The sequence below is a fragment of the Sceloporus occidentalis genome, unplaced genomic scaffold (genome assembly GCF_023333645.1).
Source record: "Sceloporus occidentalis isolate IW3139 unplaced genomic scaffold, rSceOcc1.0.p SCAF_3, whole genome shotgun sequence".
NCBI classification, from domain to species: domain Eukaryota; kingdom Metazoa; phylum Chordata; class Lepidosauria; order Squamata; family Phrynosomatidae; genus Sceloporus; species Sceloporus occidentalis.
The window spans coordinates 151667071-151693199 of NW_028316983.1; the positions used below are offsets into that span (position 1 = coordinate 151667071).

At 39.3% G+C, this 26129-nt stretch overlaps 1 protein-coding gene across 2 annotated transcripts in view; it reads right to left on the reverse strand.

Moving 5' to 3' along the window:
• Positions 1–26129, reverse strand: part of CDH10 (cadherin 10) — a 147847-nt gene that overhangs the window by 92807 nt on the left and 28911 nt on the right. For both annotated transcript variants that reach the window (XM_089516583.1, XM_089516584.1), the window contains one exon: positions 6683–7058. In XM_089516583.1, the coding sequence (XP_089372709.1) occupies positions 6683–6907 (225 nt within the window). In that variant the 5' untranslated portion in view covers positions 6908–7058. The remainder of the gene's footprint in view (positions 1–6682; positions 7059–26129) is intronic.

Genomic DNA, 26129 nt, shown 5'->3' on the forward strand with positions numbered 1-26129 from the left:
AATATATATATAATGCAATATGGAACAGATTATCCAAATATAATACAAAAACAATAAAATATGAGTAAAGCAAAATGACAAAAACATATCAAAATTAACAAGTTAATAAAATAATACTTAACTAAAACTTAAAATGTAACTTTTGTTATTTTAGCATTTTTTAAAAATGGATTAAGGTCATAACTTGTTTGTTTTGTTTTGTTGTGGTTTTGTATGTTTTGTTTTGGCAGTTGTAGATTTCATCAACTTTCAGGCCTCTGGAAGTTTCCTTTACACTCCAGGCCTGTGTAGCCTGGGACTCTGGAGCCCGGAGAAGTTATTTTTTGACTATCAAAATTGATTCAAATTGAGCAATGAATATTTCTTTATAGTTTTGATCCTTGTAAAAGTTCCAAAGCTGGCTGTTAAATGACACAGCGTGCTGTGTCAAAATGTATGTGCCAATGAACCCAATGCAGAGTTTGAAGGAACATCTAAGTGAATTGACATTGATGCCTATTAAAATTACTAGGTTAAAAGAACCCTTAAAGTGCAGACAAGCTGACAGCATGTGGATGCAGTTAGGAAGTGGAGGCAGTGAGGAAGGCACCATTGAATTCCATGAGATGCCTGATGGGTGGCAAAGGGCAATAAGAAAACTGCTATGATGAAAAGTCTCACTAGCCGTATAGCATGCATGACTCTCTCAATCCTGAACATTAACTTTTATAACTGTTTTTGCAATTTATGGACCATAAGATAAGTTCTCATAAAGGCTGTCTTACAAGAATTCAAACTGGCACTGATAACCTATCATGCCAGGAACGGAAGCAGTGTCATAAGGCAGTGATGATGAACCTTTTAGAGACCAAGTGTCCAAACTCAGTAGCATTCCCACACCAAGTGTCACCCGGTGCCTGGGGGTGGGACTTCTAGAGAATGGGACTTCTGCCTTCTGGGTGTGTGTGTAGGATTTCCAGGGAAAAATCCAAGCCACACTCACTCAGCCTCAGCCTAGCAATAGCAATCCCCCCCCTGAGTAAACTTGCCAAGAAAACCCCATGATAGTTTCACATTAGGGTCACCATAAGTCAGAAATAAAGGCACCACACACACAAGACACGCTCTCTCAGCCTCAGAAAAAGGCAATGGAAACCCCCCTCTGACAAAGCTTGTCCCATGATAGTTTCACCTTAGGGTTGCCAGGAACAACTTGAAGGCACACACCTAGAAAAGATGACCGGGTGATTGATGGCTCCATCAATAGTGGTTGATGAGAATGTGGAAGAAGCTGGATGGAGGCAGCCCAGCAGGCCCTGAGGTAACTTTTTGTGTTTTGGCTTTCTGAGCCCTCAGCAGGGAGGCAAATGAGCCTCTATGTCTACAGAGAGGCCTCCATGTGTCGCCTGTGGCATGTGTGCCGTAGATTCGCCACCAGGGCCATAGGGCAAACACACATACACACCTCACAACTATTTTAATAATTCCAGTCCCAACAATGTCATTTTGTACTGGGGATGGATAGGTCTGCCAGTTTCACTTTTTCCCACCTGCCTGCCTAAATAAGAGTTTCACTTATTTTTGTAAATTATTTTTAAAAAGGAAAAGAAATGAAACTCTCCATAACCTTTACTGACAAATTTAATAGGCAGATCTATTGTGAGCAGGAAGAGATGTGCTGCCTGCTGCGTATGGAATTCAAAATAATAAATGTCTTGTGAGTGAGAGGAGACAGGTGGAAATCCCAATTCAGCCTTATTGCATTATTAAAATAGGCAAAAGAAAAGACCCTCGTTTCTTTTTCTTCTTCAGCATGGGAGAGCATGGTAAAAGCATCATTTTTGTCAAAGGGATTGTTCCTGCCTGGAAAATGGGACAATTTCACAACACTTTTACAACTGTCCCCCCTTTTTTCAACATGAAAAGAATGGAAGTGAACAATGATGTCATTCAGTGGACAAGGGAGCGGGAAGACACATGTCTTTTTGTTTGCCCATCAGTTTGTTTAATAATGTAATAAGGCTCTAAGATAGCTGAGCACAATTTAATAGGAACCCAAAGCCAGACTTCTAAAAAGTTAACATTGGGCCCATACAAACAGGCCAAAATAAAGCTGCTTCAGGTCACTTTGGAGATATGCTGTTTAAATGACACACGCATCTTAAAAGACCAGAAGTTGCGCCAAAGCTTTGCTCCAGTCCTTAGGACTACAGTGTAGCTTTGGCATGGCTTCTGACCTCTAAGGACGTATGCATCATTTAAACAACATACTCCAAAGTGACCCAAAGCAGCTTTATTTTTGCCTGTCTGTACAGGCTCCTGCATTCCAAGTGTCCTGATTTGGCAGAAACAATCCCTCATAATTTTCTGCCTTCTCTTTTTTTTTCCGAGCTATTTTTAAAATGTTCCACTTTCTCTCTCTTCCTTTCACTTTCCTCATCTTACTAAGACTGTCCTCAGCTTCCTTAAATTGCTGGAAACCATTAAAAGTACAAAACTAGTTTTAACCCAGTTAATTCAGTGGAGGAAGAGGAGTGGAGCGGTCAAAATGTTCCCCTTCCTCATAGAATCAGGCAAAAACAAGTTACTGCAGCCTCTCATAGCTTGTGGGATTTTATTTATTAATTACTTTTGCCATCGTGACAACACCCCCACCTGATGTAGCATGAATATTTTGCATTCATGTATAGTCCTATTTTAAAAGAAATATCATTCAAATTAGGATAGTTTTATTTAAATAAATTGAACCCTTAACATGTGTAAATTGTACACTTACTGTACACAGCCACATTCACATACACCAATGCTCATGGATATTTACACACTCAGTCATGCTCTTTCATTCTTTCTTCCACTCACACATATAACAAGTGCCTAGCAAGTATGCCAAAAAGAGTTGAAGAATGTGGCTGTGTGTGTGTGGGGGGGGGGGGGGAGAACTGATGTGAGACTGTGTTAGAGAAAGTGTGTCACAGTGTGCCTGTGTGAGAGAGAATTAGCATGTGAGAGACTTTGAGAATGTGTATGAATCAGTGTGGTGTAGGGCAGTGGTGAGCTGAGGCACATGCTCAGCTCCACTGCCTTGCAGAAAGCAGTGTACTTCTACTGCTCCTCCTTGGCTGGTCAATCCAATGTGCCATTCATTTAGAAGTAAAGCCACCAAGGCCGCTTCTCCTCTGCCTCTGAAGGGGCCCAACCAGAGCCAGGTGATAGCAGTGGCTCTGAGTAAGAGACACCACCAGCCTCTGCTGCTGCTGAGAGCCATTCTGGATGATGGTTCTCCTTCAGCTTCCATGCACACTGGACTGAACAGGTACACTGGCTGAGGATGCAGCAACATCTCATCCCAAGAACCAGGGCAGTGAAAGGATGGGTGGAAGAAGATGAAGCAGTGGCTCATGATGGTTTCTGTCAGAGGCCCTGACCTAGCAACCTTCCCTACTCTCCTCCTCCACCTTCTCCTCCATCGAGCAGAGGCAACTACTCCAAGCACCCTCCAAACCTTTCTCTTTCACTTCAGGACACAAAGGGGAAGCAGAGAAGATCTGGGCCTTCAAATCTTACCTCCCCCCTTGAGTAAATCCCACATCCCTGCTAGGAGTCCTGCCTAACAGCTTGAGAACCACTGCGTTAAAGACAAGATACCCTGGTCCTAGATGCATGAATCTGTCCACTTGAATTTTTTTTTCGGTTTTATTTTAATCAAAGCATGCCAAAACGAAAGAAAGAAGACAAAGAAAAAGAGCACATGTTCATTTTTTTTCCATCCCTAAATCTGAAGGATGCAACAGAAAGCCTGTGTACTACCACAGAACTAACACATACATCCCCCCATCTCTTTTGCCCTGCGGATATAACATCAAAAACAACAAAAGTCAAGCTTTTAACTTTCACTGTACTGATGTTAAGAATTATAGATTCAGACCATTAGAAAGAGTTCAGTGGGTCCAACCTCTCTATATTTTTAGGCCCAAATGTATGGAGAAAAGTCTGCCTTCAGTATCGTCAAACAAAATGTTACATTCTGGAGTGCTCAATAAATTGATTTTGCTTGAGCTTCCCTTAGCTGAAAAAGCTAGATTCATTTCCCTACTGAATCTGGCCTATTAAAATTGATAAAACATATGTAATCTGGCATGTAACATTGCATTAAATGAAGTTATTTGAATGGCAGGCTTGTTCTTGCGCCAGGCAACATAATGCAATGTATATATTTTGTCAGGGAAATGTGGCATAAATTGAGGTCATTCAGAGCCAGTACCCATTGGACTCTGGCTTATAATATAGTATAGTAATATATTCATGTGTTTATTCATTGTTCCATCTGAAAGAGTCTGCCGCTAATCAGAAAAGCATAAAATACAAAATCTCCATTCATACATGCAAACATATTATGCACATTAATGATAAAGAGGGACTGTTCAAGGAAGGGAAGATCTTCTGTTTCAGTTGGCAAGTCTGAATGCACTCAAATAACCTTTACTTGACAATGTGTACAGGGATACAAATCTTTCTGGCCAACCTTCGGTGGCTCCAAATGAGTCATTGATGTTGAGAAAATCACACAAATATTCAAGCACAGATCTGCGAGAACACCTTTTTGATGTACTAGTACTGTTCTGGGGATGATGTGACTGGTATCAAAGAATCGAATGCACTGGGCTATTTTGTATATCGTGTATTACAGCAATTTGCAGAAGGCAGTGATCCTTCATGAGCCTTTGGCTTGCATGCCTCCCTCTTTTTTTCTGAACACATGACTAGAATGACAATTTTGAGAGTATTTATTTTCAGATTCCCTCAGTTTTGGGTTGTTGGTTTATTCACGGGTTGTTGTTTTATTCAATTTTGACCAATTTCAAAGCAATGGAACTTCAATAACTTCTGGAGTTATTAAACAGAATGATCCCCAGTTTACACAAAACATATAGCCAATATTCAGTGAAAATGGAACTAAATGCTACTTAAGTTGTGCAGCTTGGGAGAAGAAAGAGGGAACAGGTAAAAGAAAAAATGCCTGTAGATCAAGATATTAAGAACATTATAAGAATTAACTCAGATTTGCAATTATTTTATTTTTCATCTTTATTTTTATCTTCTTATTAAGGCTACACAGTGGGCATACTGTATTACAATAAGAATCTCTCTGCTTTGGCGAAAACTTGGAAACCTTATCAGACTCAGAGTGGGTTTAAAATATGTTTGAATTTGGTTTTGGATAGAAAATTAAAACAGGAGTTATTCTTCCTGAAATATATTTTTGCCCATGTGTATAGCAATTTCTCTGAATATTTTATGATGCTATGAATATTCTCTGCATATGGCTGAGACCCAATTCTTCTGCTAGACTCCAAATAGCTGTTATAAATATAGAAAGAGTTTCAGCAGAAGCCATCTATTTATACAATCTACTCCTATTTTTCATAGGGCCATAATTATGACACTGTGGGCAACTTTGGTTGCTACAATGGAACACCAATAAAGGTGCATCTTTCTCTCTTTGTGCATGCCTCGATTGTATCATTATCATTACCATCACCACAATTTCTGTATCACTTATCATACCAAACAATTACTCAAATATTTATTTTGTTTACCCACTCCACACACTAAAATTAAATACAGCATAAAGTATACTCCTTGAAATGGAACCTAAGCCAGTTGTGATTGAGATATCCCATTCATTTTGATGGTTCTTTACCAAGGAAAACTTGCATTAGATTTTACCCAGTGCACAATCAATTCAAACCTTTAAAATTGGATTAAAAAATACAGTTCTCACATTGGGCCATATACAAAAGTCTGTGTATCCTGAATATCAGGAGAGATGACATTATGAAAGTTGGAGATGACCATGAAGAAGACTCACTGCTGGGATGAATTGTATTTTTGTGAATAATGGCATCTACTGAAAGGACCCAGTACTGATCTTCTGTACAAGGAGAGACAGTAGATTTTCAGTTATAAATTGAATTCTACTCATATGTAGCCACTATTGATAGTGAGCCATGCGATTGTGGGATGTGAGTGTGCATGAAAGAGGCCTGATTCACTGAATGATTGCTTCCCAAACTGCACTAATTCAGTAATTACCAACTATAGCAAGATTTGTGACACATAAATTGTCAGATAGAGCTAAAATTCTAAATGTTCTGCATTTGAAAATAAATTCCACAATCAGCTAGGTTTACTTCTGAATCAACCTGTTTAGAGTCAGGATTCAAGCTAGCCAAGTAAAAATACATCAACACAGCTTTGTCCTTTTTAAAAAAAAATATTTTGACAGAACATAAAACACTTTCATTCATGAAATTACTAATCAATTTGTCATTTCATGCTAAAATCCTTTTTCTATCTGGTTCGTTAGTGAGGGTCACTTTTCCCCCCGAGATAAAATCAATGCTAAATGATGGAGTAGCAGAGGCACAGGTACCAAAAAGACAAGGCACTTCATAACTTGCGGTTTAGAACGTACTCATATACAAAAAGAGAAATCTAATATTTCCATCTGTCAATTTAAAAAATCGATGAAAAGGTTATTGTTTTGTTCACACTAGACCATACGTGTCTGGTTCTCTTCTCAAAGTTATTGGCATTTCTGCTTAAACAAAGCAAATACAAATATTGTCCTGAAAGACAATTTCCTACAGTTAAACCACTGCATTGCATGAGATGAACAAGAGAAGGGATGCGCAAGACTTACCTTTCCCACATACTGGTAATCTGAACCAGTATATTCCTCCAGCAAGAAGAACTGGTTCCACATCCAGCCTCGCTTCTGGCGATGGAGAGTTTTCCCATCACTCCCTGTTCCCCGTGCCACAAATGCTTTTGGCTGGTGATCTGTAGTCCTGGTGAATACCATTGCTGTCAAACAGGGATGTAGTAGGCACACCCAGAGCAGCACCAGCTGTTGTTGTATGATCATAGTTCTCCACTGTTGACTGTCTTCTCAAGTGCCTTTGGCTGCAAGATCAATATGACACTTTGTCTGAGATGGAGCTCTTGGTACTCCTTCAGTGGAATGTGCAGTCAAGCAGTTTATAACATCTCATCTCTAGTTGGTGCATATCCCAAATCTTAAAAAGCAAACAGGAAGGGGGAAAAACAGTTAGAGATATATAATTGTAAGCCAAAAACATTCATTTTTGTCTGCATTAGGTTTCACATCCTTCTTGGCAGTGCAGCTGCAAAATCTTACAGCAAATTGGTTATTTCCCCCCAAGCATCAAACAAACAGCCGATGTGGCAACTATAAAGGTTATCTAGTAACTGTCACTTAATCTGAGATTTGCAAAATACATTTGGCAGCTTAGTATAACATGAAATATCATGGAAAAATGAACAGTACAAATAAATGGGCTTTCCCTGCCCCCAATCCCATCTAATGGCTTCTACCACTAACTTTTGAATTTAATTCATCATGTAGACTGGGGAAATGTACCATTGGTACTTACATATTAAATACCACAGTCTTTACTTGAAATGTTTTCCACCTGATTTGACTTACAAGTTACTCAGTGTTTTATTAATCTTGTTACCAAGAGGCACTTACAGCCTAACAGAAAGGCAGTTTTAGAAACCATGGAAATGGTGAAATACTAGTTCCCCAGGGTGTTTTAAATGGCAAAGGAAGACATCATATGCATCAAAAGAAATACAACATGACAAGAAGCAAACTTTCTAACCGAGAAAGTTCCTAGGATACAGAGTTCCAGCAAGATGCGATGTACCAGAGTTAACCATGAGTAAAAGAAATGATGGAGTAAAGTGAGATTTTTAATGTGCGTTTGAAGCTACTGCAGCAGTTTTGGGATACAACACATTTAGATTTTCATTTCTACATATTGACATTATAGTGTAGAGGTCCAGAAAGGATGGGCTGCATAAACAAGGTGCCACTTGTCATGAGCCATTTCATTTTCCCACGGATGGCAAGACACTTATGACAAGACATTGTTGACTGACACACAAAATATGCAGTTCACCACCAAGCTAGATCCATTCATCCACCATGTTTATAACTTGGAACAACAATATATTGGAACAACTTGGTGATAGGACTGCATTAGTATATTTTAACTTCAGATTGCTAAATATGGATAAGACTTGGTCCAACCCAACACTGTTGTTTTTAGCTAACTTGGCAGAGTTTTAAAATGATTTTTTTTAAAAGTATAACTTCAGAATGTCAAGGCCTAATCTCAAATTATTTTTTGTTTGTTCCTCAAATATTTGTTAAACAAAAGTTATTAATTTTGAACTCCAATATGTTCTCCTGCTTTATGTCTTGGCTGACAATACTGCTTCTCAGTGGTAACCAAGTATCCAGAATGCAATTTTCACTGCCTGATTTACTAATCAGTTCAGGCTTTGGCATCTTCCTTTTGTTTTGTTTGGGGATTTTTGAGATGTTATTTTAGATAAAATTACATAAACAAAATTACAGAAGTACATATTTTTACTTTTGAAATTACAGGCTTTGACAGCTTTCTTTTGTTGAACTTCATAAAGTTCTAGATATGGATTATTTACCACTGCATGGATATTACTGTGTGAACGCAAACTGATCTGGTAGGATCAGATGTCCTTCCTGTAAACTAATACCTAAACATTCCTATGAACATTCCCAGATTCTCAATGTGCTTTTCATAATGCTGAAAATGAATCGGGGGGCAAGCATGGCAACCACATGCCACAGCCCCAATCTGGCCCTTCCAGGGCACAAAAGGGAGCCACAAAAAGTGGCTCCTTTTTGCACCCTCGAAAGGGCATGATAGCTGCGGTGCCATGGCTTTAAGGCACTCTTTTGATGCTGCATCGTGTAAATGCAGTACCAGAGGAGCGCTGTGATGCTGTGCACTGTGTAAAGCAGCATACGGCATCACATTGCCATGGGGCGGAGTCAGGACAAGTGTTGTATGGATACCATGCCCCAAACTCTGCCCCCAGGTTGGCCTTAATGGCCAGTCTGCACAGCCTCTTAGTGTATAGTCTAAAATGGGAATATGCTAGCCCTGCCCACTCTGTCATCACATTGCTCACATGGAGAGAGACTTTGGCTGCATCCACACTGCAGAAATAATCCAGGTTGACAGTACTTTAACTGTCATACTTAATGCTATTGAATTCTGAGCACTGTAGTTCATTGTGGCACCAGAGCTCTCTGATACAAAAGGCTAAAATGTCTCACAAAACGACAGTTTCCAGAATTCCACAGCATTCAGCCATGGCAGTTAAAATGGTGTCAAACTGGATTATTTCTGTAGTGTGGATGCAGCCAAAGAGAAGAACAGAATCTCCTGTCAGTGCAGTCTCCATACATTTTAGAATACTGGAAAATGTGATACTGGAGCATATGAAGAGTCTCCTTGGGTAGAGATCATAATACCTATTTCCAATTTGAGATAACGCAGGCAGCAATTAACAAGTATGTCAGAAATCCATCAGAGTGAAATAAGAAGTCCAACTAATTTATCTCTACTCTTCTTCCTAGAGTTCCCAGAATACTTAGCCTAAAAGAATGGAATAGAGCTCCTAAACCTGGACTCCAGTATTAATTCTGGTTCTGTTATTTTTAAATCTAGCACAGTTTTTAAAGTGACAGACTTCTTACCACTTGTAAGAAAGATTAAAACTCTATATGAGAAAACACTGTATAAATGCCAAACATAATTGTGTGATTTTATGTAACATACTAAATTCTTTTTATCATACAATTTATTTCTTCTAATTGATCTATTGTTTAAAAACTTAAATGAGATACAACACCAACAAGTTACAAAAATATTCATGCTGAAACAGTGTAAAAAACATCAATATCAGCAGGCACAGACCAGGACTTGCAGCAATGACTCATTAAGCTTAGTATCATGTATTGCAAATAATTTATCACCTTGTGCAATGTGTGACTTTATGACAGTTGACTGAGCCATCTTCTATCACCGCACATTTCTGTAGAGTTTCCAGTGTAGACCATATAATAAGAGCTTGAATGACACAGATTGAAATTCAATGTAGCATGCCAATTATGACTTGCTTTTGTTTCCCCTGAAGCCACAGTTACTTTATACAGTTTTTATGCAGCCACATAAAGGTACGGAAAAGGACCCAATATTCAGGCCCTGTCATGGTTGATTAATATATTCTCTATAACTAAATCCCACTGTAAATTCACAGGTTGTATGCCCTTTGAAATATCGGTGTTTAAAATATATCCCACTGTCATTGTAATCAGTACTGATGACTACAGTGCACCTGCATCATACGCCGGCACAACATACATGGCTTTCAGCTTACGGAAGAGGCAATAGCATGTAGCACCATTTGGGGTGGAGCAAATAATTTTTTAAAACAACAACAACAACAACAACAACAACAACACTCAAACTTGCACAAAACATACTGATCTGAAGACCTTTGCTCCGACTACCCTCACCTTATTCCCTCCCCACACAAACTTAGAAGAAACAGTGGCTTTGCCAGTTCCTAGAACCAGAAGTGAAGTTGTGTCACTTCCTGCAATTCAGGGGGTGGCTATGCAGCTTGTGAGAGGCACAGAGGGAAATGATCCCAACACCATCTACAGTTCACCATTCCTGTTTTAAGGGAGATGGATGACTCTTATTCAGGATGGTAGTTAATGCAATCTGTGTTTTAATCATGCTTTAAAAAGAGTTATTCAAGGTGTTGCATAATACACACCCAAATAGTTTCATCACCTTGTCCAGTTCCTTTACAATTTGTCCTCCAAATGCATCACTGACATAAGAACCACCGATTTCCCCTGGAGGTATGTGTTATAATGCAAAGGCTCTTTTATTTTTATTTTTTTAAAAAGGCAATTAGGACACTTTAGCTTCAAAAATATCTGTTGTGAAGGAGATGAAAACAGCTAAAATTAGTTTGGTATCTTGGCTTAGCACTGCTGTCTCTTTGGAGGTGTGGCTATTGTGGATGGGGGTTCACAATGAACCCTTCTACTTCAAAATGTGTCACTACATGGTTGATTCATGAACCACACATATATCACCCTATAAAGAGGAAAATATGTGCATGGGAGCAGATTTGGATCATGTTTCCAGGCAAATGGCATTTTTCAGTAGAGGTCATAGGTATTGTATGTTAACTTTTGAAGAAATGGTTTCTGATAATAATCTCCTTCATTTGTAGGAAGGGGCCAGTTCCATGTACCCTATCCTCTGATCCTGCCAACAAATAGTCAACCCTGTCAAAGGTGAATATCCTGTAGGGATAGAGAAAATCTTCAAAAAGCTGCTAGTATATGTATACTATACTAAGTATAAGTGCCAAGAAACCATATGAAACAAATCTTTTCTCCTGCAGAGAAAAGTATCTTTGGCATTAAGGGCTTATTCTACGCACAATTTGCACATTTTTAATGCAGAAAGCAATATTTTCTACACTGAAAATAATATAAATATTATTTTCTTTTTTAAATGTTCTCTTTATTATTGTAAAAACAAATAAATAAAATAACATTTGTTTTATACAATCACATGCATCATGAACCTTCCCTTAACATTTTCTCCATTTTACATCTTCTTATTTGATTTCCAACACAAGTAAAAAAAAATGTTTATATTATACATCCTTGCAGTCAATTCTACCATTTCCCATAATTTCTTAATCTTTTGTATTTCCCACTTCTGTCAATTGCTCTTCACACATCTATATAACTTCTGACTATGCATTTATTTTACCATTTTATGATAATAACTTCCGATATAATGTCCTATTGTTATATATTGGCCACTTATGATTTGATAACTTATCAAATATCCTTTGTGTTATTTCATGTCCTGATATTCCAAATCTTACTCACATATTCTTTTACAGGTTCCCAATATTATTTTCAGCTAAAAAAAAAAAATGCTATTTCCTACACATAAAATGTTTTCTGCAAAAAAAAAAAATGAATTTTGCACACAGTAAGTCCTAATCTACATCCTTTTTTTGAGCAGCAAACAACATTTTCTTCACAGTGAATGTGCTGAGTCAAATATTCTGGTGACTGGAATACAAAATGCTGTTTCCTGTGCATAAAATTGCTCCCTGAGCAAAAAATAATAATCATAGACATATACCATTTTTGTTCCACATCATAAAAGTCTTCAAAACCTGCAGTTTTCAAAAGTTTTCTTACAGTGTGAAATGATTTGCTGAAATTATCCATCGAGTCTTCAAAACTTGTTTTATGAAGAATTATATCCTTAGTGGTAAGCTGTTTGTTTGAAGATTCTCATGTCCTGATGATCTTCATCAACATGAATGTTATCTTCTCTTGTGTATGAAGATATCTGGAACAAAGTTCCCCATGGAACAAAACTTCTGTTTCTGGGCAGCATTTCCTTTTCAAGTGTTTTTCAAGTATTTCAGTATGCACATGGCAAAAAGCATTGCCTAATACTGACTTCATTTATTTAAGCATACCAAGTCTTGAATTATATCAATATTTAATATGCAGCAGTAAGTACTACCCTGCAGCCTCCATAGTGTTTCTTTTAACCAAATGGAACATTTAGTTGGACTATCCTAAGTGTATGTGAGAGAGATTCTTTAAACAGGTCTGTTTTCTCCCTCCAGCTCCATAGGCATGTCTATTCCACTCTTCGCACATTCCCATTTGATGTTGACATGTTATTAATTTTCTCCTGGGATATAATTCTTCAATGTTAGCAGTTGTTATTGAATTTCCTTCTTGTTAAATTAGGTCAGTGGAATGAAAGCTTGGATGGAATTTGTTGAAATTACAAAACTAGCTAATGTACACAGACTTGGCAGGCAAAGGCTGCCTTGGCTTAATGGACTGCTATAGCAGGCACACATTTCAACCCCCCTCCCTCCCGTTCCAGCCCATACTCATCCCTTTGGAGATTCCTGCTTTGATTCAGTTTGTTAAGTTAAGTGCAAAGGCCTTAATGGCTACCTAGCTGTAAGCAACAATACATTTCTGTGCATGGAAAAAAATGCTCTAATAACCAGAAACAGCTGTGCTCTCATAAGGAACAAAGGTACATTTCTTGCTTTAGAAAATTCTGAACATATACATGAGTTGTTCTAACATGAACAACAACCTAATATTGTGTTACAGATTGTCTACTTAGTTTAGATAGTAGTAGTAATTGTATGTACATGGTAGGAAATTATTTCTGGATCTATCCACTGAATACTGGTGAAAACAGTGCAGTATCTCAGATATAACATTAATTTTTAATCTACAGTAACGGTGGCTGATTCTTCTGAAGCCTATGTTAAATTTGTCATATTTCAAAAAAGCTTGCCAGTGGCTGCTCCTCACATAAGCACACCACATCTATAGATATGTTTGAACACCCGACTTATGCACCCAGGCAACTGGATTGGTCTTAGTGAAGCTCTTTTTCTTTCTTTCAAAACACTTCAGATGTTCATGTACTGCTACATCAAAATTATATTCAAGTTTATGTTTAGAGAAAGATGGCACTATGAGTGTATGACAGCCCTTGAGAAATGATAATTCATCAGATTTTGCATCTGAGGATGGATCCCCCAATCCAGTTCAAAAGCTGCTTTATATGACATTTTGCCAGCAATTTCATATGCCACATTTCCATTCCAGCATTTTAACTTCAGTGTGCACCTGCACCTTCTCTCTATTTTATCCAGGATATACCCAATGGCCCACCATCAAGAATCCTAGGTCAGAAAGGCAGGTGCACCACAACATGATACAGGACTGTCTGCCTTACCTTTCCCTCAGTCCCATATGTCAAGCCCAAACAAAACAGCTGCACTGTAAGTCACATATGAACCAGCATGCAGCTCACAGAGCCATAAATTTTCCATCTGTTACCTATTATATGCTTTTTTATAAGAGATCAATGTAGCATACAAGCATCATTATTTAACACCCTCATGAAGCTCTTTCCCTTAAACTGCAGCATTTCTTGAGTATGTGCTGATGGGAGTTGTAGTGTAATATGTTTTTAGGATGCATGGAAGGGGGAGGTTGTTCTGTAGGTAGGAACATAAACCAAAACGTGGGTCTCTAGTTACTAAAACATTTAAAAGAAAATACCTTCATTTTCTAGTACAAAGGGCAAACCTCTCAAATGCATTATGCCCTTAAGGTCAACTGTTTTGTGCCCTTATGTTTTATGAAATACTGTGGAGTGGGGAGAGAAAACAGTGAAATACCCAGTCTCTCCAACCCAGTTTTGAAACCCTTTGTTCCAGGATACAGTGAAGCATCTCAAAGGAAAATAACAAAAGGGGCAGGGGTCTCATGCACCCTCTTGATCACTCTCTTCTTTCTCCTGAGGTCTTTACATTCTTTTTTCCCTTCAGTTTATACTGTTCAGTGATTAAAAAAACAACAACATTCTTTCATTGGAACATCAATGCATGCTTGCTACAACTCTCTTCTTCAGTATCTCCTTGCACCACCTAAGAACTGGCCCTGGTGGACTTTCCAGTCCTCCCGAGTAGCTTGTTTTTTACAATAGAAAATACATTGTTGGAGAGTGGTTGGCAGACTGTGCAGAGGGAAAATGATTTCCATCATTCCATGAGTGGATGTTGTCTCCCACTGCATTAGGCCACAATTGTAAGAAAAACATGAGACCAAAAATACTATTGTAGCCTTGGTGAAGTATGTTATTATTATATTATTATTATATTTATTTATATTTGAGAAACTACCATCTGTTCTGAACTCCCTTCTCTTTTGGTATTCCTGATCACATGATCACCCCCAGTATTTCCCTGTGTTTACTGAAATCAGCTCTCCTAAAGTCTAGAATGCATGTCTGACTAAGCCTGGCTTCTCCTTTCCACTGGATAACAAACTCATGTTCTCCTTGAGTTGGTTATAGAGTAGAATGTAGAAGCCTGGCATAGTTAGCCATGCATTCCAGACATTAGGAGAGCTGATTTCAGTAAACCTAGGGGAATACTGGGAGTGATCACGTGGTCAAGAATACTAAAAGAAAAGGGAGTTCAGGATGGATGGGAGTTTCTCAAAAGGGGGATACTGAAGGCACAATTTCAAACTGTTCCAATGAGGATAAATGAAAGGTGTCTCAAGAAACCAAGATGGATATACACATTTTGCAAATAAGCAATTTTTTAAATGGGAGATCTCTAACAAATGGAAAAAGGGGGAAATCACCAAAGATGAACAGTACAATTAAAAGCATATTAAAATAGAATTAAATTATTACAATATTAAAAAATATTTTGCAAAACTATTGCCTCTCTATAACAGAATTGAGACAGCTCCACAAATCTCAACTCATGATTTGTTCAAATTTAACCAAACTATACTTAATGCTCAGCACATAATAGCAGCTTGTCCTTAGCTTGGCTTCTAGCATGCATTGAGGCAACACAAGCTAATTGTTAAGTATATTAAAGTGTTCACTGGAGTTAATTAGTGCAATGGCTAACTGGACAATTCTCATCCATAGCAGAGAATGAAATTTGTCAGACTTTATGCTTGCAGAGAGCTTGGAAGTAATTAGTTACAAAGAACTGCTTTTTCCAAGTGATTTCTGTTTCTGCTAAGACAAAACTGTACTGCATTAAGAAATATAACTTCTGGTTTTTTATGGGTTTTTCGGGATATGTGGCCATGTTCTAGAAGATTTTCTTCCTGACGTTTTGCCAGCATCTGTGGCTGGCATCTTCAGAGAATGCTTGCCTGGAAAAACTCAGGAAGAAAATCTTCTAGAACATGGCCACATAGCCCGAAAAACCCACAAAAAACCATGGATGCTGGCCATGAAAGCCTTAAACTTCAGATATAACTTCTCTCCCTGGGGTTTATCTGTAACGTTTTAGCCTAAACTAGACAGTTTTGGAACTGTGGCCTCATTGAATGGTGAAGAAGGAATATCACACCTGGTTCAAGTGCTGTGTCATGCTGTGGATTTTGCTTCTGAATGAAGAACATACAGTTATTTTCTAGAAACTAACTAAATGTAACTGTATTATTACTTCCAATAATTGGTAATTTTATTTTTCAATTGTCTGTAATAGTAACTTCCTTTGGGGGCTTTGGAACCCCAAGATAAACTAATTACTTTTAAAAGTAACTTTCTAAGCTCAGTGATTATGTGTAGCAGTTGCCAAAAGCACTGGCCAGTCTGAAATTAGGTAGGTTTTTTAAACTAATTAAAATAAGTAGCTATGATAAAGTATAAACTTATCTATGTGAAATAAAAGGCTGTTTGTGGTAGCAATACTTGTTCAATTCAGCAAACATTTTCTTAAGTGGTGGGTGTCCTAGGATTTGGAAAATACAAGATACTAGTATGTTGTCAACAGCCTAAATTAATACTGCATGAACAGGGCTTAACATTTCTCATGTCCTCCGGTTATTTCCTGCCCTGAAGTGTGAATTCCTCTGAATGACACTGGATGTCTGTAAAAGAGGCACTTTCCCCCTCTAGGGCAGTAGATTAAAAAATAAAATAAAAATAAAAATCTCCAGGCTCTTGCTTTTCAACACTCTCTTCATCCTGTCAGCTAGCTAGTGAGTTTATCAGAGGAAGGGCTGCAACACAGAGTCTTGGCAAGTATCTAAAAACCCACCATTAGCTCATCAAGAGTTCCCTGCGTCTGTTTGAGCTGAAGCCTTGCAGCTTCAAAAAACAACAATGGTTGACCAAGCATGAAGAACTGGGGCAGTAAGAAGCAGTGCATGCTTAGGAGACTGTGTAATTTAATAACGTGCTCACTGATGGCTGTACACAAGCATCTCAGAGTTGTGGTACAGCCTAAGCATAAAGCGTGGAGAATACCATTACTGCTAATTAGATGGTGACAATACAACTCAGGTCTCTTGCACAGACAGACAGGTGCTAACAGCCAAATTCCCCCAAGCATTCCAATAATGAGAGCAGAAGGGGAGGCAACTTTGTAAAACTGCCTATTTACTTTTCCAATTAAATAATTGTACCAGCCTCTAAGTTGCATTTACAAAAGCTCCAGGAATAGTTGAGAAATTTCATCTCAGCAAATTCCTTTATTGGATCACTGGATTTTCATTGTTTTGCCTTAAGGTGTGGCTCAAAACTTACCTGATCCATCAGAAGTTCCACTTCTCTGCATGTTGCCCAAATCTCATCAGTTAAAATGCATGAAAATATGCATTTGTGATATATTTTGAGAGAGAAAAAATGTTTGTTTAACTGTGCATTACTTAAAATGCCATTAACCCCCCAAAAAGCAAGGAGATGGAATTGCATGTGAAAACATGGGGAACTGTCACAGATTGAGGATAAGAAGAGATAAGAAGTCCACCCTAATTAAAGCAAGAGAAAGAAAGAGAGAGAGAGACAATATACACACATAGCGCTTATATCTTCACATACTTCATTAAGAGGGAATCCTTTATGGAACTTTACAATGAAAATTACATTCTCTAGTAAGGTATCTGGTGTTTTAATCAGTTTTAACAAAAGAAAGGAATGTAAATGGTAAACTTAAAAAAAAAACATGGCTAGAGAAGGCTGTATAGATTTGTGCTCCCTATTCTAAATTTGGTCAACTTGGCACCACAAGGCAACTCTCTCAAGAGATTGTATCTCAGTGCAAGCCTAAGAAGCCATTTTTTTCTATCACATTATTTTGCAATTTGTGCAACATATAAATAGCATAACACTTGTTTCTGTGTCTCATTGCATGTCTCCCCTATTTGTGAAGTTAACCATTTGTACACATAGAGAGAGAGAAGCATACAAAAGGGCATGTTGCTTGATCACACAGACACAAATAGCCCATCCAGGGTCACTATATTCATTAGCTCATGCAATGAGACAACAGTGATCACATTTCCCAAGACTGTATATTTTACAGAAATGCACAAAAAGAATATATGAAACCAAACCTAGCAAAACAAACAAACTTGGAACAAATCTTGTTGATTGGTTTGCCTTAGGATCGCCATAGGTTGGATATGACTTGAAGGCACACAACAACAACTAATAGATTACCAGTGCAGCTGTTATTACTGATGCTTCTAGTCTTTAATTTCAGCACCAGCATTATATATGCATGACTTGGCATTCTACTTAACATTCTAGCCACCACAGTGTTCATCACATGCAACATCTGATCTAACCACAGGTGAATTACAATAAGATAAGTGTGAGGTTACCCATACATGAGACGCAGTGGGCAGGCTATCCCTGTTCAGTGCTTCTAATATGCCTGCCTAAGAGGTCAGGCTTCTAGAGACAGTGATAAATACAGGAACACCAACTGTTCTTTCTGAGGGAGGGCACCCCATCTAGAAATGGTATGCATTCCAAACTCAAAGGTTGGAACCACCTGTCTTGTACATACTTCTTCCAGATTAATTCACTGCTCTATTTAGAATAATTTTCAGTTTGTTTGTCCCATTGAACCCATCACTGCATTCAGGCACTGAAGCAAAAGATGTGCAACCTCTCAGCAACAATGATGTATGTTATCAGCATATGGAGGCATAGCTCATTTTTTTAATAATCATCTCTCGTATTACTAAATACCTTTATTTAACATAAGGTTACAAGATTGATGATGATGGCAGTGATGACAAAGAAAATGATGATGATGATGACAAATAGCTTTAGACATAATAAACCTCAGGTGGCAGATGGATTAATGGCAGCTGGTCAGCCATTCGTCCTGTTTTCCTCTGCTATCCAGCCTGTCCTCTATTACCTAAACTACACTTATGCTTCCAGTGTATTCAAAGACACTTCCCTTCAAGAAAGACAGAACTGCCAGTCCTGGGAACATCCATACACAGAAGGAAAGAAAGTGGCACATGGCCCCTCTGGCAGCAAAATGTCTGCTGTTTGACTATGGTAGGTTGAGACCTAGTTTCCATTGACTTCTAAGAATATGTCTCAGTTTACATATTGTCATGTTCCCATTCTCATAAAATTCAGATGGTGCCTCAGCTTTCTTTTAGGGAGAAGAGAGTTTGGATAGCTCTTTTTCACTGTTTATCTCAAGCTTTATGAGTTCATGCTTATCTAATCCATATTCCCCCAGTTATGATGATCATTTGGTGGGTATCTTGCTAATTAATATGCATTTTATAGATCCATTGCAGTCAAATTTGAAGTACAGTGTTCCAATCCAAGGGAAAAGACAGAAAAGTATACAAAAGACAAAGACAGAAAAGTATACAAAAGACATAGGGAATCCTTTAAGGAACTTTACAATGAAAATTACATTCTCTGGTAAGGTATCTGGTGTTTGAATCAGTTTTCTCAGATGTTGATGTTAGAGAGAAAAATCCAGCTTCCTGCATACACACTTTGGCATTTCCCAAAATTGAAGTGAATCAGTGACATTCCAAAGCGACAATGAGGGTTCTCTTTCTCAGATTGTCCAAGTATCCTTAGCACAGTCCTTAGCAAAGAAGTGAATCAATGATGTTCCAAAGCTACAATGAAGGGCTTGTTTCTCAAGCCATCCACAGGCCCCTTAGCATAGGCGTGAGCAACATCAGGTGGCCATGGGAACACACTGACTCCCTGAACCTGTCAGGGGCTACACTCAACTCTTGCTGCTTTATTTCTAACAGTTAGCAATCTCATTTGGCTTAAAAACAAGGTGCATATGTTCTATGTGCATTGTTTTAAAGTGAAAGTATGTGGTTTTTCTTGATGCATCTGTCAGCGCAACTGCTGGGGTCCAACAACCACTGTCAGCAACTCAAACGAGTCCTGGGGTTAAATCAGACCCTTGGAGCAGAGCTGGCAAATTTCCAGAAGCCGAAGCGTGGCTCCAAAGTCCAAGTTGGGATGACAGCAACTGGATATCTTCCAGGAACTGCAGCAATGCAGGAACCTCCGGGGACACACAGCAAACCGATGCTGTAGCTTCTTCTGATAAACCACCAGAGAAACTAAGTCCTCAAAGTGCTCTTTATTCACAGTGCTATAATACAAAACTAGAGCCCGTTACAAACGGGCTTAAAAGTACGCACAGAGCGCGTACTAAGGTTAAGACGGGGCGGTGCTGTGCACGCACCAAAGGAGAAAGGGGCCAAACAGCCCCTTTCTCCTCCTCCCCGCCGCCGCGGGGTGTCCTTGGGGCTTGAAGCCCCAAGGACACCTCTTTCCAGGCTGCAGGGAAGGGGCCTTTTGCCGCTTCTCTGCAGCCTGGAAAGCGGCGGATCGGGGCCTCAGCAGCTGCCGCTCTGACCGCTGAGGCCCCAATCTGGCGGGGAAAGGTGCGCCTACAGGCCGCCCCAAAGGGGCGGTCTGTAACGTGCCCAGATCTCTAAAACTCCAAACCATACCAATCCAACTCCTTCTACAAACCCACAAGCAATCCCTTGCAACCCCTAAGCTTATATAGTCTCCAGATCATGTGGTCTCTCAAACCCAGTGAGTTCAGGTGTGTAGCCATGTCATGTGTCTCCTGTGCAATCTAGACACATGTTTTCATCATCCATGGCTACGTGCACTTGGGCATTGAAGTGTCCTTGATCCAATGAGCTTCAACTGTGCTGATCAACCTTGCCACTCTGCTGAATGCTCATGGCCAAACACACACACATCAAGCATTTCCCTGTGTGCTGTGTTTTAACCCTTCAAATCCCTGACAGGATCATCGCTGCAGCAACCACAACAGTGGGGTCAGGGGATTAGGTCCCTCCAAAGGTGGTGGGAGTGGCATGTGGCCAGTAGACCATAAACGGCTCACTACAAATTGCCCCTCTTGACATAACTGTCTATCCATTTATTGCCTTTGACAGCTGGACTTTGGTGAAACAAAGGAAAAGAAGCAATATCTTGTGTAGAGCTTGGAAAAAAAGTGTTCTTTGTGATTTATAACTCCTAGAATTTAAGGGGGTTCTTGGAACAGAAGACCAAAAGAAAAACTTTTCCAAGCTCTAGTATCAGCCATGCTGACCCATAATGCAGAAGGTTTTAGGTTTAAATAGTCAGCACTTTAACAAAATATGCCAGAGCAGATTATTTTAATTGTGTCTAGAGATTCCTGTTTTGAGAATACTTTTGCAGAAGTTTGTTCTGAAAAAGTAATCAAGGAAGTTGTTCTGTCTCAAATAGAAAAAGATTTCAGAAGGCTCAAATAAATAATTACTTTAGCATGGATGTAGCACTTTACACTATCAAAGTTGTGCAGAATATTTGCTAATTAATTCATTTTCACACACACCCTGTGATGTTAATTACCATCAACCTTATATGCTGATAGGAAATAATGAATGCATATTCACTGTGCAATTGTAGATAACTAGAAAAAATGAAGACAATATGTCCCATCACAATATACCTCTTCACCATTTGTATAGCTCAAAAAGAACAGATTTACCATTTTGAAGAGGAAAATATAAACAGCAAAAGAATGTAGAGAACTATCCCTAACAGTTGCTTTCTAGAGCTGGCTTTCCTTTTTTTTTTTTCTTTTTTTTTTCCTCTCAAGGCTACCCTGTTATGGACTCAGCTCTCATCTCCAGTGTTAAGTTCTCGATGTGTAGATCCACTGCTAGATTTTTGAGTCCAGTCTCCCAGGATGACAGTCACCATAACATTGCCCCAAGCTCGGTAAAGGCTGATAGCTTCTTCCTTGTGAGTGAGATGGGGAGGTGATTCTGAGTTTTAGTCTCAGCTTCAAAGGAGCTACCCAAGCTTTCAAACCTATTATGGGTAGAGGCTTCAACACCATGGATGGCCTCTTTAAAATTAGGCTAAAATGTAGAATAGATTCACCACCCCACTGACACAGAAGCCACAAGCACAGACCAACCTGTGCCCATTTATTCCATTTGACCCATTTCAACAGTTTTCCTTTCCAGGAGAAAATGTGCTATTAAACTAATGAATCTTATATGAACATTGAAGACCAAACTATCATGTGCTACCTTTACATTACAACAGGGTGTGTACACACACACACACCAAATTCTCCTTCCACCCCTTGTTACTATATATACATTTGGCTCAGAGGGAGCAAGAAAGCTGGGAGTGGATGTGGCAGATTACATCATTATGCTTGTGAATCTCTGAATTCTGGTGTGTTGTCTCTGGGAACCCTGCTCCACTACACTACTCTATGGAACAGTGAAAATGGAAAACATAAATAGCAAGTAATGGATATTCTTACTCATTATTAGGGTAAGAACTGTTGTTGACATCCTGTTGTAGATCATCTCTTGATAGTACAAGCGTGCCCACTCATACTTGAGTGCGCCATACGCAGCTTTAACCTTATGTGGAAGATTAAGCCGTGGGAGGCATAATGGCGCATGGGATTTGAATGTACGTGTTTTTCCTCATACACGGGGGGAGGGGGCGGAACACATCCCCTGCGTGTGGGGAGGGCTCACTGTACAGTATAATATTGTGTACTTTTATCTATCTGTCTGTAACTATTCATACAACAGCTCTATGAACCATTAGCAACTCGAAATAGCATGAAGTCTAGGCAGATATTAACAAGGCTACAGTAACTGCAAAATTAACTTGCACTAGCCATTTAGAAATAACCCAGTAGTTTCTTTTAATGCAGCTTGACAACTGGAAACAAGAAGCCTGCATTGTATAGCTAACATGCCCGCCCCTCAGACACCAGCATTGGGGAATTACTGTTCAAGAGAATAAAAGATCACTTGACCGAGATTCAGCATCAGCTGATGAAAGAGCTACCTACTTTTTTCATGCCCCCTGGGGTTTACTATAATTTGAATGCTGAAAAAATCCACTTGTATTATGTTTAAAGGTAGTTCGCCTGCCTCTACTGGCATTTTAAATTGTCACTTTCAACTACATGTTTTCAAGGAGTACCTTTTACCATTATGGGCAAGGAAAATCTAGCTCAAGGGCATGGCTGTACGACTCTCAATGCCTACATATATTGTGTATTCAAAAGGAAAGTGGAACACTTCCAAATGTGGGTAAGAACATTGCCCTATGCAAACACATGAGTGGTGCTACTGTGAGGGGAGGGATGTTTTGTCTCCAGCATAATAGGTAACTTTTAGTATAAGACTGTAACTGCCCTTTCAACACATATTTAGTTCAAAGTTAGTAAGCAGGGGCATGATCCAGCCAAAGCTAGACACTTCACCTAATTTATTTCAATGCAAAGCAACCCATTCCCCATATAATAACAGAGAGAAAAAGCAGATGGATCATGATTTAACTTGGAGTGGATCATTATTTAGAGTTGAAGGGTCACATGGGCTCCCATGGAGCTGTGGAGGGTTGTACCCCAATCCCACTTATTTTTTAAATCACTCCATTAAAAAGACCTCCTACCCCTTCTAGGGGCCATAAGAGGGCATTTTCATCATATTTTCATCATATTTAAGATGTCAATTTTGTAAAAAAAAAACACACACACACACACACACACACACAGAGAACAGGGGACTTTGGTAGAAGGAAATGAGGCCCTTGTTTCCTATCCCTGTTTGGTCTAAAGCATTATAAAAAAACAATGCAAAATTACTTGCAAAAATTGATGTTTCTGACTCCATCTTACTAAGAGTTGACCCTCTGGATTGCTTAAGTTAATAATGAGTAAAATATCACCAAGTTTCCATCCAACCGATAGATTTTCTAGATGATTTTTAAAATGAAAATTGCACCCAACATTTATTTGGGAACTGCACCATGAGATTAAAAAAAACTGAACCAACCAACTTGTGTCATCATATTGTGGTGAATAAAAATATCCACCAGATGACTTGGGAACTAGAAGAATTTAATTGGGGAAAAAACGAATTCCTAAAATGTGTGTGTGTATTTAGCATGTGTGCCCAACACATTATTTTCTCGGAGTCAATAACTTTGAGAAGTGCAACAATAGATTACACTATTTAGGGAACATTTGCTTTGTAATGCAATAATGCAAGTAATGCAATATTCTGCCTTTCCCCCCTCCCCTTGATCTGCTTTCCTGAACACTAGCATTAAACTATCAAAGCAGCCGCCACCAAAAGGAAAAGTAATTTTCACATTACTATGATAGTCAGTTCTGAAAATATTGCTACAAATAATGCTACACAGTGCAAGAATAATTAGATTACAGATAATTCTCCATTCAAAAGAACAAAGGTCACATTTACACAGTATTCAGTTTTAGCCTTGATGAATTCACAAAATTCAAATGTGAGAGAAAAGGAAACAAAGATGATGGATTTGTTTATTCCTTTGAGATGGAGGAGCATTACATCTGACATGGGTATATGTGTGCATGTATGTGTATATATACACACAGTTATTTCAGACATCCTGAAAATATATCTTCAGAGGGTAGCTGTGCTGGTCATACAGCAAAACAAAACAAAATGTTTCCTGGAGAATCCTAAACAAGAGTAAAGTAAGGACTAGGACTTAAGTCTTTGAGGTTTCTAACTCCAAAAAGAAAAAAAAAAGGAAACCACTTTTTTTCAGTTTGAATTAAAATTGTCTGAGGTTTACCTATACAGCACCTAAATGTTTTTCCAGATGTAGCAGTACAGAGACTTCTTGAGAAATTTAGTATTCTCAGCCTATGAAAAGGGCCTGTGGTTTCACAAAGAACAGACACACCTTCCTAAGAGGAGTTACTTTTCTTCTGCTAATGGAGTTTAAATTTTACTGTCTTTTGTCTTGGTTCTCACACAGGAGTTTATCACATGCAAGGGCTCCCGTCATGCTCATGCCACCCAAACGTCACCAAACTGTGACGGGAGCCTCCTGGTGGGATCACCCATGGTGCTATGCTTCCATTTTCATCATGGAAGCATCAGCGTAATTGTTAGGAAAAGAGGCCTTTTTTAATAACAGATCAAATCGTTATTAAAAAGGGCCCTTTTCCTAATACAGCGCACCCGCGCCATACGCAGGCGTGCCTTACGTGGCCTTGAGCATACGTGCTCAAGCCGCGGGGCACGCGCGGGGCGGAAGGGGCGGTGCGTCCCATTCAATTGAATGGGCGCGTGTGCCTGTTGCGCCCTGCGCGAGGCCGCACCACCGCGCACGAGCCCCATTGTTTCCAATGGGGCTCGAGTATAGGCGGAATTCGCCTTACGTGGAGGGATCCGGCACGGATCCCCCGTGGAAGGCGAGGACGGACTGTAATTATGAGAACGCTTCCATGATGAAAATGAAAGTGTTCCCCTTTAATAGCGCCAAGCGCGATCCCATCAGGGGGCTCCTGTTGCAGATTGGTGATGTTTGGGCAACAGGAGCATGACAGGAACCCTTGCATGTGATAAATTCCATATCAAGAAGGGAGTGACATTGCAGAAATAATCCAGTTTGAGACCCCTTTAACTGCCCTGGCTCAGTGCTAGGGAATCCTGGGAATTGTAGTTTATTGTGGCATCAGAGCTCTCTGACAGAGAAGGCTAAATGTCTCACAGAACTACAGTTCCCAGAATTCCCTAACATTGCACCAGGGCTGTTAAAGCAGACTCAGACTGGATTATTTTTGCAATGTGTTTTGGACCACAGTGACACCTTCACAAGCCTCTCTTACAAAAGGTTCTTGTACCACCTTTGGGACAAACAAAGCAAAAGACATGGTAGCATATGTTTTCATGGAATTGGTTTACTTCCTCAGATCTGAGTCTACAAAAACTCAGGTTACAAGATCTTATGCTGAGTTGGGAGAAAACAGATGGCCCTGAAGGGACAGTGTGAACCCGTGCCCTTCCAAAGATTTATTAGCTCCACAGCAAACACATGACATAGCCCCAATACACCTTGAAGCTGGCCGAAAAAGAAGCAGCAAAGATCCAGCCTTTTTTTGGCTGGCAAAAAGCTGACTTTTCCCACCCCAGTGTGGTTTGAAGCCAGCTGCAACCTGCTCCAGTGATGTGTCGCATGTAAACGCCATGCCTCTGGAGTGTCTTGAAGCTGCTCACATCTGGGCAGCCTGTCAGCTTCCAGGCAGCTTCAGGGCATCATCAGAGCATGCAGTGTGTAAATGCCACACTTGGATAACACCATGAAGGGGGCTTTTATGGCCCATCTGTTCCAGCCCTTAGTCTCAAAGGTGCTTGAAGATCCCTTTGCATGTTTATAATCCAGTCTAACATAGCTATGCCTCATAAGCCTATAATTTGTTTAGAATACTTATCTTCATTCATGGATATTCAATTTCTACTTTGTGAACAGAAAATCAAG